Source organism: Protomyctophum bolini (genome assembly GCF_963924005.1).
Source record: "Protomyctophum bolini genome assembly, chromosome: 7".
Taxonomy (NCBI): domain Eukaryota; kingdom Metazoa; phylum Chordata; class Actinopteri; order Myctophiformes; family Myctophidae; genus Protomyctophum; species Protomyctophum bolini.
Window position 1 is genome coordinate 18,677,786 of NC_137868.1, and position 14,653 is coordinate 18,692,438.

The 14,653-nt window shown below is 40.4% G+C and overlaps 1 protein-coding gene across 2 annotated transcripts; it reads right to left on the bottom strand.

Annotated features, from left to right (window-relative positions):
- Positions 1-4,081: 4,081 nt before the first annotated feature.
- Positions 4,082-14,111, bottom strand: trip13 (thyroid hormone receptor interactor 13). 2 transcript variants are annotated; one of them, XM_080767373.1, is made up of 14 exons: positions 14,000-14,111; positions 13,225-13,312; positions 12,866-13,016; positions 11,682-11,808; positions 10,903-10,958; positions 10,724-10,814; positions 10,519-10,591; positions 10,364-10,427; positions 10,168-10,254; positions 9,606-9,712; positions 8,613-8,766; positions 7,552-7,673; positions 4,648-4,717; positions 4,082-4,518 (listed from the first exon to the last, which is right to left on the bottom strand). In XM_080767373.1, the coding sequence occupies exons 2-14, from the start codon at positions 13,308-13,310 to the stop codon at positions 4,429-4,431; spliced, it is 1,278 nt and encodes a 425-aa protein (XP_080623499.1). In that variant the 5' UTR covers positions 13,311-13,312; positions 14,000-14,111; the 3' UTR covers positions 4,082-4,428. The 2 variants fall into 2 exon arrangements, with proteins under 2 accessions (XP_080623499.1, XP_080623498.1); XM_080767372.1 differs by having other exon boundaries at positions 11,682-11,811.
- Positions 14,112-14,653: the final 542 nt, after the last annotated feature.

A 14,653-nucleotide genomic window follows, 5' to 3' on the forward strand; every position in this document is an offset into this window, starting at 1 on the left:
CTAATGGGGGAACTTTCCTCTATAAGCAGGTACAATCGTAAAGTTATATAGAAAATAAATTCCACATGTTGTGAGAACAATGAACGGAGTGACTGCTTCCATGGTCCACCAAGTGGTCACCTAAAGGCATTGGGAACATCTTGCACCACCACGGCTTATCCCTAAACGTAATCACTATTTTGAAAAACATTTTAAAATAGTTTGAATAGCCGATCTACAAGCTCACAACGTGTCAATGTAGGTCGCCAATTCAACTATTTTAACATGTTTTTCAAGATAGTAAAATATATCAAAGAGAAAGTAGAACCTGAACCCTGGAGGATATACAGCAAACACACAGAAAATAAGACTATGTTGTTTTATACAATATTATATACAAATGAGTCGTGCAGTGGACTGTGAACACAAATCTGACAGAAAGAAATATCCAGAAATCAATCAAATTTAGATGACAATAGAAATTGAACAATAAACAATGTAGGCTAAAGCTGACAGGTGGACATAACCATCTGTTGTTACTATTTAATTTAAAAAAAGTAAAAGCAGATATCGGCCAGCGATATATCAGTGGCCGATCGGTCGAACACTACTTCAAACATTATAGCCTAGTCAGACCATGGCCATGCATATGCCATGAAAAGCAATATTTCTCTTGCCAAAAACGACATGGCCTTCTACAGGTATAACCACTGGAAGATCACAAAAACAAACAAAACAATATATAGATATTTTCTTTAAAGTATCGATACCAAACTTGATTCAGACTTGATACAGACTAAAAACCTTCTCTTAGCTTCACTAATATTCCCTGCAGCTTCTTTGTGTCCTGAGGACTGCACACAACGACGCCTGCGTAGGCCCTGGTCGTCAACCTGGCCTGGGGGAGATCTGCACTCAGAGGAGCACACTTTTCTAGTTTTATATATTTTCTATTCCTGGATTTAATGTTGAATTGATTGCAACTCAAGACTCTCTAATATAGTGATCCCCTTGAAAGACTGAGAAAGAAATGCCTACACCTATTACTTACAGTACAGTCTCGGACAGAATCTGCACCTGGCTCGCTGATAACAAACTATCCTTACACCTGGGAAAAACTGAATCCATTCTCTTCGGATCAAATAGTAATCTCAGCAAGGCAGATGGCTTCTTGGTTAGAGTGGGTGACAATATTATCACACGAAAAGATGAAATTACCTACCTAGGTTCCATCCTGGAGGCCAATCTTTCCGGTGATAAAATGGCCACCAACGTAATCAAAAAAAGTCAATCAAAGAACAAGATTCCTTTACAGGATCTCCTCACTGGTCAACAAAAACACCTTGAAGACCTTAACAGGAGCCCTCGTACAAGGTTTCTTTGACTATGCATCCACCTCTTGGTACCACAGCACCTCAAAGGCCCTTAAAACAAGGCTCCAGACCTCCCAAAACAAACTGGTCAGGCTCCTACTTGGCCTCACCCCCCGAACCCACCTCACCCCTGCCCACTTTGACAGGCTGGGATGGCTTAGGGTTGACGACAGAGTACAGCATCTTGCAATGGGTCTGGTCCACAAGATTCGATACACCACCAAGATACCCATGTACCTGTCTAAATACTTCCTTAATGTAAACAAAGTCCACACCCACAACACCAGAGGGAGTGCAACAAACCATGTACAACCCAGATTCGGCACAAACAAGGGACTAAATTATTTTCGCTCCTATGCCACCAAAATGTGGAACGCCCTACCAACAGTCATTAAGACATGTGAATCCCTTGACTCCTTTAAAACCGCTCTCAAAGGGCACCTACGGATGGCTGCAATTCGAAATTGGCCTCTGTAAAATCTGAATCCCCCCCCCCCCCCTTCCCCTAAATGTATACCGGTATGTATCTTTTCCCTTTTTGCTTCCTATATGATGAATTCCCATTCTATTCCTTAACTACATAGAAGTGTCTATTTGTATGTCTCTAAATGTTTTGATGAATTGAACAATGTGGACCCTGTTGTAAACAAGTGTAATGCTTAATTGGGTCGTCCACTCACAGTTAACAGTCTTTGTATTGAGTTTGTGCTTGAAATGTACTGAAATTCTACAAACTGTTAATAAATATTTCAATCAATCAATCAATCAATATGAAATAGGCCTAGCATAATGATGATAGTCTTACATTATTGCACATATAGGCTACAATATGTGTATTTTTTATATTTGACATGCACTGAGTATCTTTATTGATTCACTTTCCTTTGTGCCTCACTTACAAGGCTACCTTCAAGCACTGAGCACCGTCTGTTGCCAGACTGTCTTGACAACACAGTCATCCACACTTACTTTACTATGTGTGTTTCAGTGGTGCTTTGCTGCTCAAGTACCACCTATTTTTATTCTGTCTGATTAGGCTGCTAAATTATGTCTCACCTGCACTTGAGACTATACACACAAAGGTCTAGGTTTATGAGGAATATTTAGAATTACTTGTTCTTTCTATCTCTGTCTATCATGTGATACTGTCTTGTGTTGTGTCTTATATTAGAATGTATTTATGTGTATAATGCGTTTAGCAGTTGCATACTTTAAGCAATAGGGGCAACTTCAGAGAGCACCCCCTACCTCTCTTCTGTGGTCTATGCCTCCTTTGGTGCTTTTGGATGCATGGGTGTTACAAAAAACCTTTAGTAACAAGGCATGGGTGTGATAATAACATAATTAGATTAGATTATGCACAGGAATGGAGTAGAATGTTCAATGTTATGATTATATCAGATTAACAAGTGAAAAGTTGATTATTTCATTTTTGAAAAATAAATTATATATATTTTTTTTTAACCCAAAATAGGGACACCGTGGTTAATGTGGTTAAAATATCAGCAAACCTTTCCCTCAATATAGCCTCTGAGAAAATGTGTGTAGTTGTAGTTATAAGTTATAATAACCAAAATGCCTCACAGAAAATGTACACATTAAAACTAAGCAAGGGAAACAAAACACAATGCAAAGGATGCAAAATAGAAAATTAACAACTTAGAGATCAGCTATAATTGATACAAAAATCCAGCAAGAAAAGAGGGGGGAATGGGTGCTTTGCAAGAATGGTTGTCTTAACAAATACGTTTCCCTGGTTGGACGTTTCTCTCTACGTCCAACCAGGGAAACTCCCCTGTCAGGTGAAAAGTAGCAGCTTGGACTCCTCATGCATTGAAGGAAACATGAGGTCAGTCCGTTGCTCTCCCCAGGTTGGCAGAGGGAGTGTAGTGCCAGGATTACATTGATTCGACAATTAACACTGGGTGAAAAAAATGGGTTACAAAAATTGTGGCTGACAAATAAAACGATTCTAAAAGCAACAGCAAGCCAATGAAGAGTAACCAGGACTGGGGTAATGTGGTCCCGTAACCTTTTCCTGGTGTTAGTCAGCAGGGAAATGTATGTCTGAGTTGGGCCAGTGTAGTGCATTACAATAATCTAAGGGTGATGTGATGAAAGCATGGATTACCTATTCTAAATTCGGAACCGTTAGATATGTTTCTTAGCTGAAAGAAAGATGTTTAAATTACCGGTAATTTGGACATTAAAACTAAGGTCGGAGTCAATGAAAAGTTGAATACCCCAAAGTTTAGGCCACTGGGGTAACATTCATGGCCAGTCTGATGTATTTTTATATTTTATTCGTGGCCAGTCTAGCTATGGCCAGGCTGTCTTTAAAAATGTCGATGTCGTTTTGGAGGGCCAAAGAGGACAATTTCCTTTGAGTTGAGTTGCAAGATAGTTTGGGACATGAAGACATCCATCTATTGATGTCCAAGAGGTAGGCCTTTAGGCCGACTAGACCTAAGATCCTCCTTAAGGAAGGATCAGCTGTTTGCGATCACTTTATAAATGCCGTGGCGACGTGGGTGTACTACGAAACCTGCACTCGAATCTGTGGCAGATTTTACACTCGATTGATAAATGAGGGCCTAAGGTTAATGGATTAATAATAGCAGTCTCCTGACATGGGGTTTTAGAAGGTCATAGCACCATTGAATAGATCAACCAGTGGGCTATGACCCAAATGTGAACTGTGCCATACTGTCAAACGGTCATGAGATTAATGTGGATACAGAAAACTTTATTTAGTACTGAACATTGGATTGTGACTTCATGAACAAGGTAAAATGTGTGTGCTGCCGGAAACCAGTTGAAACAGCTGTTATACGTGACATTACATGAATGAATTCTATTCCCCACTCAGTGCCACGGGATGCCTTATGGCACTCCCCCGACTGTGAGAACTGTAGTACTGCAGTCACAGTGCAGCCAAGTGCATTATAATTGGATAATGAAGCTTTAGAAAAAAAGATTGATAATGATGGCATTTTCCTGCACATCAGACCAACACAGATGTGGATTTACAAGACAAAAACCTCTTCCTTCTGGCCGGGTGTGGACCAGTCACATACTAGTTAACCAGATTAGCCTTCTCCTCTTTCTGCTTGTCCACCGCTTTATCCATAGCTTCCAGGAAGCTTTCGAGACTTACTGTCGGTGTCTACAAACAAACCAATGAAAAGAAATTGAGTTTTCTTTTATATATCTTAATATTGTGAATGTTAAAATAAAGTTCACCTGCCAAACCTTTTTTTGTAAAACATACAGTACAATGGGACCAAAAGCTGACCTTTAGAAACAGTGCGTGGGCCAGAAACGGGAGCTTCCTCAGTGCTCTTCCACTCAAGCCTTTACTTTTTCTGGGGAATAAATCAAATAAAACAAGTGTTGACGTTGAAGATTAGCACCTTAGATTAGACACAGGACCAGGGTAAATATATACACTTATAGGCCCTCATTTATCAACCGTGCGTACGCCAAAATATGGGTGCACGCCGAAATTACCGAAATTTTCTGCATTTACCATTTCCGCCAAAGCTTGAAATTGAACTTGAGTAGGACAAAAACTCACGTCTGGTCGGGAGCTGTCGTACGCTTTGTCCTCACCTGTTTTTCTGTCGTAGAACAGCGGAGCAGCATTGTTTGACCAGCTGAGAGGCTGCCACAGGCATCTAAACATATATGTAGGCTATTCACTCCTAAAATGTTATTTATATATAACTGTATAGGTATGCATATGGGCTACATGTAAAAAAGAAGTTAACGAATACATCAACGATGTGTCTTTATGTCATATGAAATTAGTAGGAGATAAAATCGCGCAATTAAAAACAATGTTGCAAGTTAGATGCTTAAGCCATTTAAACAGTGTTTTGCATGAGCGCATACATGCGAGGATTTGGGCTGTCTGTGCTGAAATATTTCCATGACGGAGAGTCCCAATTAACGTGGGTAGCCTATAGGCTACTGTAGCCTAATCTACAGCAGGCCGATGTCTTTCTGGAGTTACGGTATGTGCAATCTCCTCCTCGTTTAATAAACCTGACGTGTTGCTCGAATGCCAAATTTACCGTGCCAGCGCAAGTGGGAACCGCATCAGAGATAGGTAGGCTGTCCCAGCCAGCCCACCACCACCAGTGCCTGCTGCATGCAGCCATATAGGCTACGGTTTTGGCTGCACATTCATATATTGACAGCCACTGCAGCGACTAGCGACTGCGAGGCAATCTAAATAGACTGTCGAACGTGCATGGTCAGTTGGTCACGGTGTCACGGACGGACCACAGTGATAGAGAGAGACAGACGGACAGGAGGAGCATATGCAAAACAGCAGCGTGTGTGTGCCTATTTGTTATTTAATTCATGGTTCACAGGTTCAGGTTTTCGTTCACTAATATATCTTGTTGTATATTAAATTAAAAATACTTTAATAATTTAATATACAACTAACAACACACAGTGACAGTTGCTTGCAAATTGCGATATGTGCGTGCGTGCGTGCGGGGGGTGAGGCGGGCAGCAAGGGAAGCGAAGCGAGAGGAGAAACAGACATCTTTATTTAATTCATGCAGGTTTATTTATTTAAGATAGTTGCGATAAGTTGCGTGTGCGTGCGTGCGTCTGTGTTTGTGTGTGTATGAGAGAGGGGGCAGCAAGGCAAACGAGTGAATTTTTTTTCCCCCTGTAACCATGGTTTCAGGGTCGTATTGCATGCTGTTCATGTCGCAAAAACGAGGGTGAGGCTTGATTTCATAGGGCGTGCCAGATAGATTTCAGCCGTCACATTTATTAACGTCGGAACGAAATTAAGGAAGGATCAGCTGTTTGCGATCACTTTATAAATGCCGTGGCATCGTGGGTGTACTACGAAACCTACACTCGAATTTGAGGCATATTTTACACTGAATTGATAAATGAGGGCCATACAGTATATCTATACAGTATATATAACCATATTATCAGATTGGGAATACCTCACCTCCAAACATATACAAGACCTTTCAAAAACAATTTGAATACAATTGAGTCGCGCTTTTAAAGCCTTTTTTCTTTTTAAATAAATAATAATTTAAGACATAGATACAGGATAGAAAACGGCATTGTTGCCCTCCCATTTAAGACGGGAAACCTTTTTGGGCGTTCTTGTTGCTATACACAATATATAGCAGAATTAACTTTTTTTCATTTTTATTATTAGGTCAGGATTTTTAAAATCTGCCTCCCGTTAGTCCAACCGATTACTAACACTACCATAATCACAACAATAACTATAACCTCAGTCTTCATCATTTTTTGACCGTGGTCGAGATCATGGATTTCACAATGCCATTGTCAGACTTTCCGGTCCTTCATTGCCATCCCCAGTTCCTGCTTACTGATGCATGTGTCCCTAGCGATGACATCAGGGAACGACAGTTTTCTACCTCTGGTCTGCTTTGAGGAAGGATTCCAGAGAAGGGAAGATATAACCTCATTGTCAGCTCTGTAGCAGTGGCCGGCAAACTGTGTTCTTCTGGATCGGATTAGTGAAGAACCACGGGGAAGGTTGCCATATATTAGATTAGTCGATGGGTGGCTCTTCCAAGACAGATTTTGTGCTCTCATTAGAAGGCGGGTGTAAGTGCCATCCAACCGTTTCTCTAATTTCTTTGAAAGTGTCCATGTCTCAGAGCTATAGAGTAGAATCGGCTCAATGGTCGTCCTAAATATTTTTTACTTTGAACATCTTACTAAGCTGGGATGACCAGATCTTATGCATGTCATTGCAGACTGACAAGGTCATACCTTTCCTAGTTTGACCTTTTCGGAAGAAGATATATATGAACCCAAATACTTGTAGTCATCAACCTGTTTCAGAGGAGTGGTGTTTTTATAATGTGGTTATTGTTGGATTTGCATATATTTACGTATTCAGTTTTCGTCTTGTTGAAATAAAGACCAACACAGTTGGAGGCCTGCTCAAGAGACTGAAGGCGAGCCTGAGCGTATTCCAATGATTGACTGATAAGCGTGATGTCATCAGCGAAGTCAGTGTCGGTTAGGTATTTAGCAGGATGACGAGTCTTAACCGGTAACCTCAGCCTTAACCGGCCACGTAGGTCGGACTAACGGGAGGTTGGACTAATTTATGGGCAGGGCACTAGGCCCCAGTCCTAAATGGGTTAAGTAATTGATGATTGGAGGCTGTACTCACATTGCGAGGTTTCTAAGAGCCAGACTGTGTTCTGACAAAGTGCTCTCTGCAAAGCCCATGGTCTCCATGGTCTCCAGCTCATACAAGGTAAACAGCTGCTGCCGCGGGTAGATGATCAGGCACTGTATACAAACAAATTAAGTAAGTGCACGTCTGGGTCAACTGGAACGGATTAAAGACAATGATTTTAGCCCATTAAGGAACCTGAAGGTTCTATGAAGATTCTACAAATACCTTCTAAAATCACTAGTTCTCACACACACTTTCATGATCTTTCAAAAAAATTCAAAAATAGTCTGCTATATTTGAATAGCCAAAACGACTGATTCTTTCCTGGTTTTAATGGGTTAAGGCAAGCTTCTTTGCCCCCAAAGTGCCTAGTTTGGATAATACTAGAGCGAACTACTAACATATAGTTCTTACAAGATAACGTGCTGTAGTGCTGCATTTCTTTCAAAATAATTTCACTGATTTCGATGTCACAATCAAAATGAGGTTTCATCGGTGGAGGGACAGCCAAACATAACACCAACAATCCAGGATAACATTCAACATTACAGAACAAACATTATTGGCAGTGGTGGAAAGTAACTAAGTACAACTTAAGTACTGTACTTAAGTACAATGTTTAGTTATTGGTGCTTTACTTGAATATTTCCAATTTCCAGTACTTTTACTACTACTCCACTATATCTCAGAGGCAAATACTGTACTTTTACTCCACTACATTTATCTGAAAACGTATAGTTACTAGTTACTTGTAGATTTGGATTATTATTACAAAACATACATTACCCGCTTCAGCCCTATATACATTTCTGTCATTTGAAAATAACAGGTGCACCGTGCACAATGCGTCACGATGCGACGCATTGTGAGCGTGTAGATCTGCTCATTTCAAAATAATTGTAGACATTTTACAACTTGAAGACATGCTCTGCATAATGAGTACTTAGATTGCAAGTACACTTTTACTTGTAACACAGTATTTCTACATCGTAGTAGATACTTTTACTTAAGTAAAACATTTGAGTACGTTTGGTTATTGGGTGTTTGCTCACCCTCATCAGCTCCTCCAGGCAGGAGAGGTAGATGTTATAGATGCCCTTCTCAGACGGCGGGCCGATGTACTGTTTTATGTCAGCTCTGTCCACAAACGCCAGGTCAATCTTGTCCGTCACATTGGACGTGGTCAGGATCACCACATTGGAATGCCTAACAGCAGCATAGAAAATGTAATAATGAAAGTATGAAACATAAAGAAAGTGGTATGCGGTGCGAATTAAGTCTACTGATTCAAGTGTTTAATGATTTATACAAAACAATAAGAGTGATCTTATGAACAGTAAACTTGTGGCTGCCAGTTTCTTAACAACACTTGAGATTTGTGTTGTCATCATTGAGCGTGCAATAAGCTCACTTTTCATGTTTTGTTATGAGAGAGAAAGGCAGGGGAGGCACGGGAGAAGAGGCATGCAGAGTTATGCGTTTCCATAAATGAGCAGCTTAACCAGCTGGAAAACAACAGTAATGACAGAAATGTTTGATGACAATTTATACCCCATTAGGAGGATAGGCATGCGATGAAAAGACAGGAGAGACAGTTTGATAAGATTTGGCTGCCCCTTGTCCATTACCTGAGTAGAAACGATTAATAGACAGGATACCATTGATATGGTTGACTCATAGACTGTAAAAAGGGTTGACTGTACGCCATTTTCTTTTCAGATGTTTTCCATGAGCTTTCTATCATCTTATTATATAGTATGCAATGTCACTGAGCAGTAGGGGTGGGAGGGTTAAGGGATTTCTTTATCTTTTTGTCTTTATTTTTTCTTTCATTTTGTTTCATAAAAAAAAAGTATTTCATATTATAATGTTTGTAATAATTTATCTGTTCAATAAAAACATATTTGACAAAACAAAATGCAAAAAAAAAAAAAAAAAGACAGGAGAGGAGGGACCACATGTAAAGTTGTGGCTCATTAACTGGTTGAGTCACATGACGGCGCCTGAAGAGAGAACTTTTACTTATAGGCTATACAAGTTCTGACCGTTTGATCTGGTCGAGCTGTGTGAGAACAGAGTTGACCACTCGGATGGCGTCGGAAGGCTCCGTACCGGCCTGGCTGGCGCTCCTCGACGCAGTCAGACTCTCCACCTAACCAGCGTACAAAACAATGGAGTGCTTTCACTCATGGGTAGCTTACATTAACCACATGAATCCTAGTGTTCCTATTCTGGGCTGAACATTCAGCGAGAATAGCAGATCCACAACCTCACAACCAATTGCGACACATTACTTGTGAGCATGTAGATTGACTATTCTCGGCAAAGAGATTTGTTGTACAGTTAAGCTCAGCTGAGAACTGCCCAGGGAGGAGGGTCTTGCTCAGGTACACCTCAACACATTGTTGGGGCTGGGAATTGAACCTGGGACCTTTTACTGCTACCCAGGTGGGCTCTGTCTGCCCATCCAGCTATAGCTGCCGTTACAACTGTAATAACTCGACCAGTTGCAACTTGCATACAGTAGACTAGCAAAAGTACACTTGAAGGTTTTTCTGAATGTCAGTTGTCTTGAAGTCTGGACAAGAATAACACAGCCAATTTTACCTCGTCAATAAGCACAAACACAAGGGCTTCCTGGTCGTCTATCAGTTGCTGGATCTGCTGGAACATTTTGGTGACAAGTTTACCGCTCTGTAACAAAGAAACATTACAGTTTAATGATTAAATACCTGCTCCAACATCATGAACACAATCAATTGACGTGGAGGAAAAAGAAGGCTATACTGTAGTTGTATAGTACCTCTGAGAACCACTTGGAGAAGAGACTGTGACTGTTGATCTCCACAAACTGCCCATAGGAGTACCTAGGGGAGGAAAGGAGAACATGGTGAAATGAAAGGAGTTGGGGTGCAGTTACAACAGGAAGTGGGTTCTGCTGAATGAGGGATCTCTTACCGAGATGATAGCCTGATTGACAGCTTCTGGGCAAGGGCTTTGCACAAAGACGTTTTACCTGTGCCTGGGGGGCCTGGATGTGGGCGCATACAAACAGCTTTAATTACACTGGTTTTCATTATTATTAATATACGTGTCATATTCACATGCCATGCTCACAATGAAGTCATCAGTCAAAAGAACATTCCTGTTCACAGTTAATTACCATGAAGCAGAACTACGCGGTTCCACGAAATCAACGTGCTGTCTACATTTTTGTCTGAGAAGAAAATTGTCGTTGCGACATAATCCAGGAGCTAAAGAAAAACATTTTCCAAGTTAGGCCTTTGAAGTTAAAACGAATAATAATGTAATTTCACCTTCACCTCATCAAAAAAAAATTACCTGTGTTTTGATGCCATCCTCATATACCAGACTCTCCCAAATGCCATGAAATTCAGCTGTAAAAAAAAAAAGAAACACGTGTAGTCATTTCATTATTGTGACTTAAAGGAGTAGTTCACCAAAATAATTATGCATTTCCTATCAATTACACACCACATGAATCCTTGAATTTGTGGAGATTTTTTTGTTTTGTCGCATTCCTGAGCCAATAATTTGATGACCGGCGGAAAGATGCTAATGTCTACGGAGACTCTGCTGGTCAAGGCTGACAAGGGTGGGCTAATAATATACTGTAGATATTACATGTACTGTAGTACTAGTAACGTAACTAATCACATTTGATAACAATTAATACCTGAACTAACATTACCTTTTTAAATAAGTAATATTTGAAGAACTTGCACAACACTGGAAATGTGACAATGTGAAATTACTTCTGTAATTTGACCTAAACTACTGTAGTGTCACACCTGCTGCTGTAGTGTATTAGTGTTTGAACTGAATAAAAAACATAATTTAAAATCCGTATCTCGTACGCCATTTTCTTTTCAGATGTTTTCCATGAGCTTTCTATCATCTTATTATATAGTATGCAGTGTCACTGAGCATGCAGTATGGGTGGGAGGGTTAAGGGATTTCTTTCTCTTTTTTCTCTTGTTTATTTTTTCTTTCATTTTGTTTCATAAAAGGAAAAAAATGTATTTCATATCATAATGTTTGTAACAATTTATAATCTGTTCAATAAAAACATATTTGACAAAAAAAAATCCATATCTCACCAGCTGGCAGGAGCCAGTGATTGGCTGCAGAGAGGTCCTCGTCATCCTGAAGGTTAAGCTGAGTGGGGCCATCCTCGTTCAGTGTAAAGATATGAATACAGAGAGTGGATCTCTTCAGATCAATAGGCTGCTAAATAGAGGACAAGATAGTCATGAATATTAGGTAGGGCACTGCACTCACATTTTGTTGCTGTTGAGCAGAAACCTCATTATATCTCCATATTTCAGCGTTTTATGTTTTTCCGTAAATTAAGGCTCTACTGTTGAAAATAGCCGATATATGGTCTGGGCCGGCCTAGCGGTCCGGGCACCTAGACTCCCAATGCAGCCGCCTGACAGTACATTGCAGTACCGATCCTGATGAACTGCTGTATGTCACTCCCCGTCTCTCTCTCCTCGTTCCCTGTCTGTCTCCACTTACTCTATAAATAAAATCACACCAGTGTGAAGTGAGTGGTGCAACTCCGTGTGGGGGTCCCCGGGGGGTCCATGGAAGTTCCAGACCCACAAGAACGCCGCCAGGGTGCCGGTTCTGGTGAGCCGCACCGTGTCCGAAACCGTCGAGAAATGTCATAGTTACCGTGTGGGGGTCCCCGGGGGTACCTGGAACATCCAGACCCCCAGGAATGCGTGCGGCCAGGGGGCTGGCCTGGTTCCGGCAAGCCGCCCCACGTCCGAAACGGTCGAGAAATGACAGAGTTACCAACCAAGCTATTTCTGTGCTTGGACGGACTGACAGACAGACCCAGGGACACACATAGCTGTGTAATGGAGTGATTGCACCACTCAAAAATGGTTTTGGATATAAAAGGTTTCCACCCGACAGCAACGATTTGCTGGTAATAGGCTGGAAGAATGGGATGACTGACAAATGACAGGAATTATTTGAGCAGTTTCATAATTCAGTCCCCAAAAGCTACGTTAAAAGGGTATCACTTTTCCATCAATATTTTCTTGTTAGAAGAATTGAATTGAACTCGACTTAGCACAGTTCGATTAACTGAGCACCTCTGTTGATGTTGTCCAAAAAGACTGTACTATAATCTGTTCTGTTGATTGTAAAACCCATACAAAAAAGGTGATTTAAAAAAATCTGCCTTATTTCCTTTAGGAATATGACCAAAGTGTACTACTAATTTACAAACATATTTGTCATTACATTAAAACGAACAGGCTCATCTTACCCTCTTGTCTACATCAACTATGGCCACAGATTGAACATGATCCTTCAGGAAATCATCATCAAACTCAGTCCATTTGTGATTTCCAAAAACTGTGCTGTGGCGGTTCAGTAGAGTCAGAACGTTCATCTTCACCTCAGACCGTTGGACGGTGCTGACAGTGTAATGAAATGAGACACAATCAATGTGTAAAATAGTACTGTTAATACAAATAATAATTTAATAATAATTGAATACAAATCTGAGTGAGTGAGTGAGTGAGTGAGTGAGTGCTATGTGTGGGACTGTGGGTGTGTACCTGCTATATTTCCGAGGACTAACATAACAATGAGCCATGTTGATTAAATGAGTCCGTTACTCACCTGTGTGATTTAACATGGACTTCCACATGGATGCTGTCATCACCGAAATGCGGCTTGTGGCCAACCTCCATGCTGTCAGAATCCATCCCTGGACAACAAGTCAACAAGGAATAGTCATTCAAAGTTAAGACCTCTAGGGGCTGTATTTTGCGTGTCTTAAGTACCAGGTCTTATTACCTAACTTGAGTAAACTAAAGACCTGGAGGCGTGATCAATGCCATTTGGCTATTCTGAGTGTCCAAAGAGCATTGATCACGCCTCCAGGTCTTTCATTTACTCAAGTTAGGTAATAAGACCTGGTACTTAAGACGCAAAATACAGCCCTAGTGTTTCTGTTTATGCGGTTGAGAGAGGAGATCCAGGGAGCAGCAAGGCAGGGGGACCCTAGCCTTACGTAGCCAGCCTTCATCTGCCTATGCAGTGCATATTGCCCGAGTAACGACCATACACAACGATGAACTTAGAGGTTAAAAACATTTCGAGGATAATACAATAAAGTAAAGTCAATGTTCTTACCAATGTGGTATTCTAATCTACAAGCTATTACATAAAGCAGTATGTACAGTACAATTTAAAATAGACAACAACGAAAACACAAACGAACACACAAGCAAAGACGAAGAGATGAAATGAGACAGTTTAAAATGTGATTTGTTGTCATTACGTGCTATTAGTTCGTGTAGCTATTGCTAACCCATACAGATGCTCCCAAAGGTTACAATTACATTAATGTCATCACTATTATCTATCTAGTAACTTTAAAAGTCAGACCAACCTAGGGTTGAATAAGGTTCATATAACCGTATGAACGATGTCGACGTTATTGATGTTTACTTATTGACGTTCACACTGTCGGTCAATCGAATACAGCGCGCTGTTCATTCAACCCGGAACAACATAATTCTAGAATCTGGTCCAGTGTTGCCAGATTTTGCAACAGAAACAAGCTATCAGGTCTACGAAAACAACTAAAGCCCAAAACAGCCAAAAAATGTGGAAATTTGATATTTTTGCAGTGGTGGCAAATAACTAAGTACATTTACTTAAGTACTGTACTTGAGTACAAGTTTGAGGTACTTTTGCTTTACTAAAGTATGTCCAATTTCCAATACTTTATACTTCAAGTTCGACTTCAACTTCCAATACGCGCACTACAATTATTTGAAAACTTTATAGTTTCATACTTTGTAGATGTATATTTATATTTTATTTCAAACCATACATTAACCACTTCATTTTAAACTTTGGCTATTTGAATAAAGTAAATGTACCAGCTCACAATGGTTCACACGCCGTGAGCTTGCTTGTAGAGTAAATATATATATACACACAATAGTACCTTTACTTTTGTTACTGTAAGTACTTTTTGATGTCAATGCTGAGTACACTGATGTTTTTTAAACATTTTTAAAACACAAAACATTGGTCC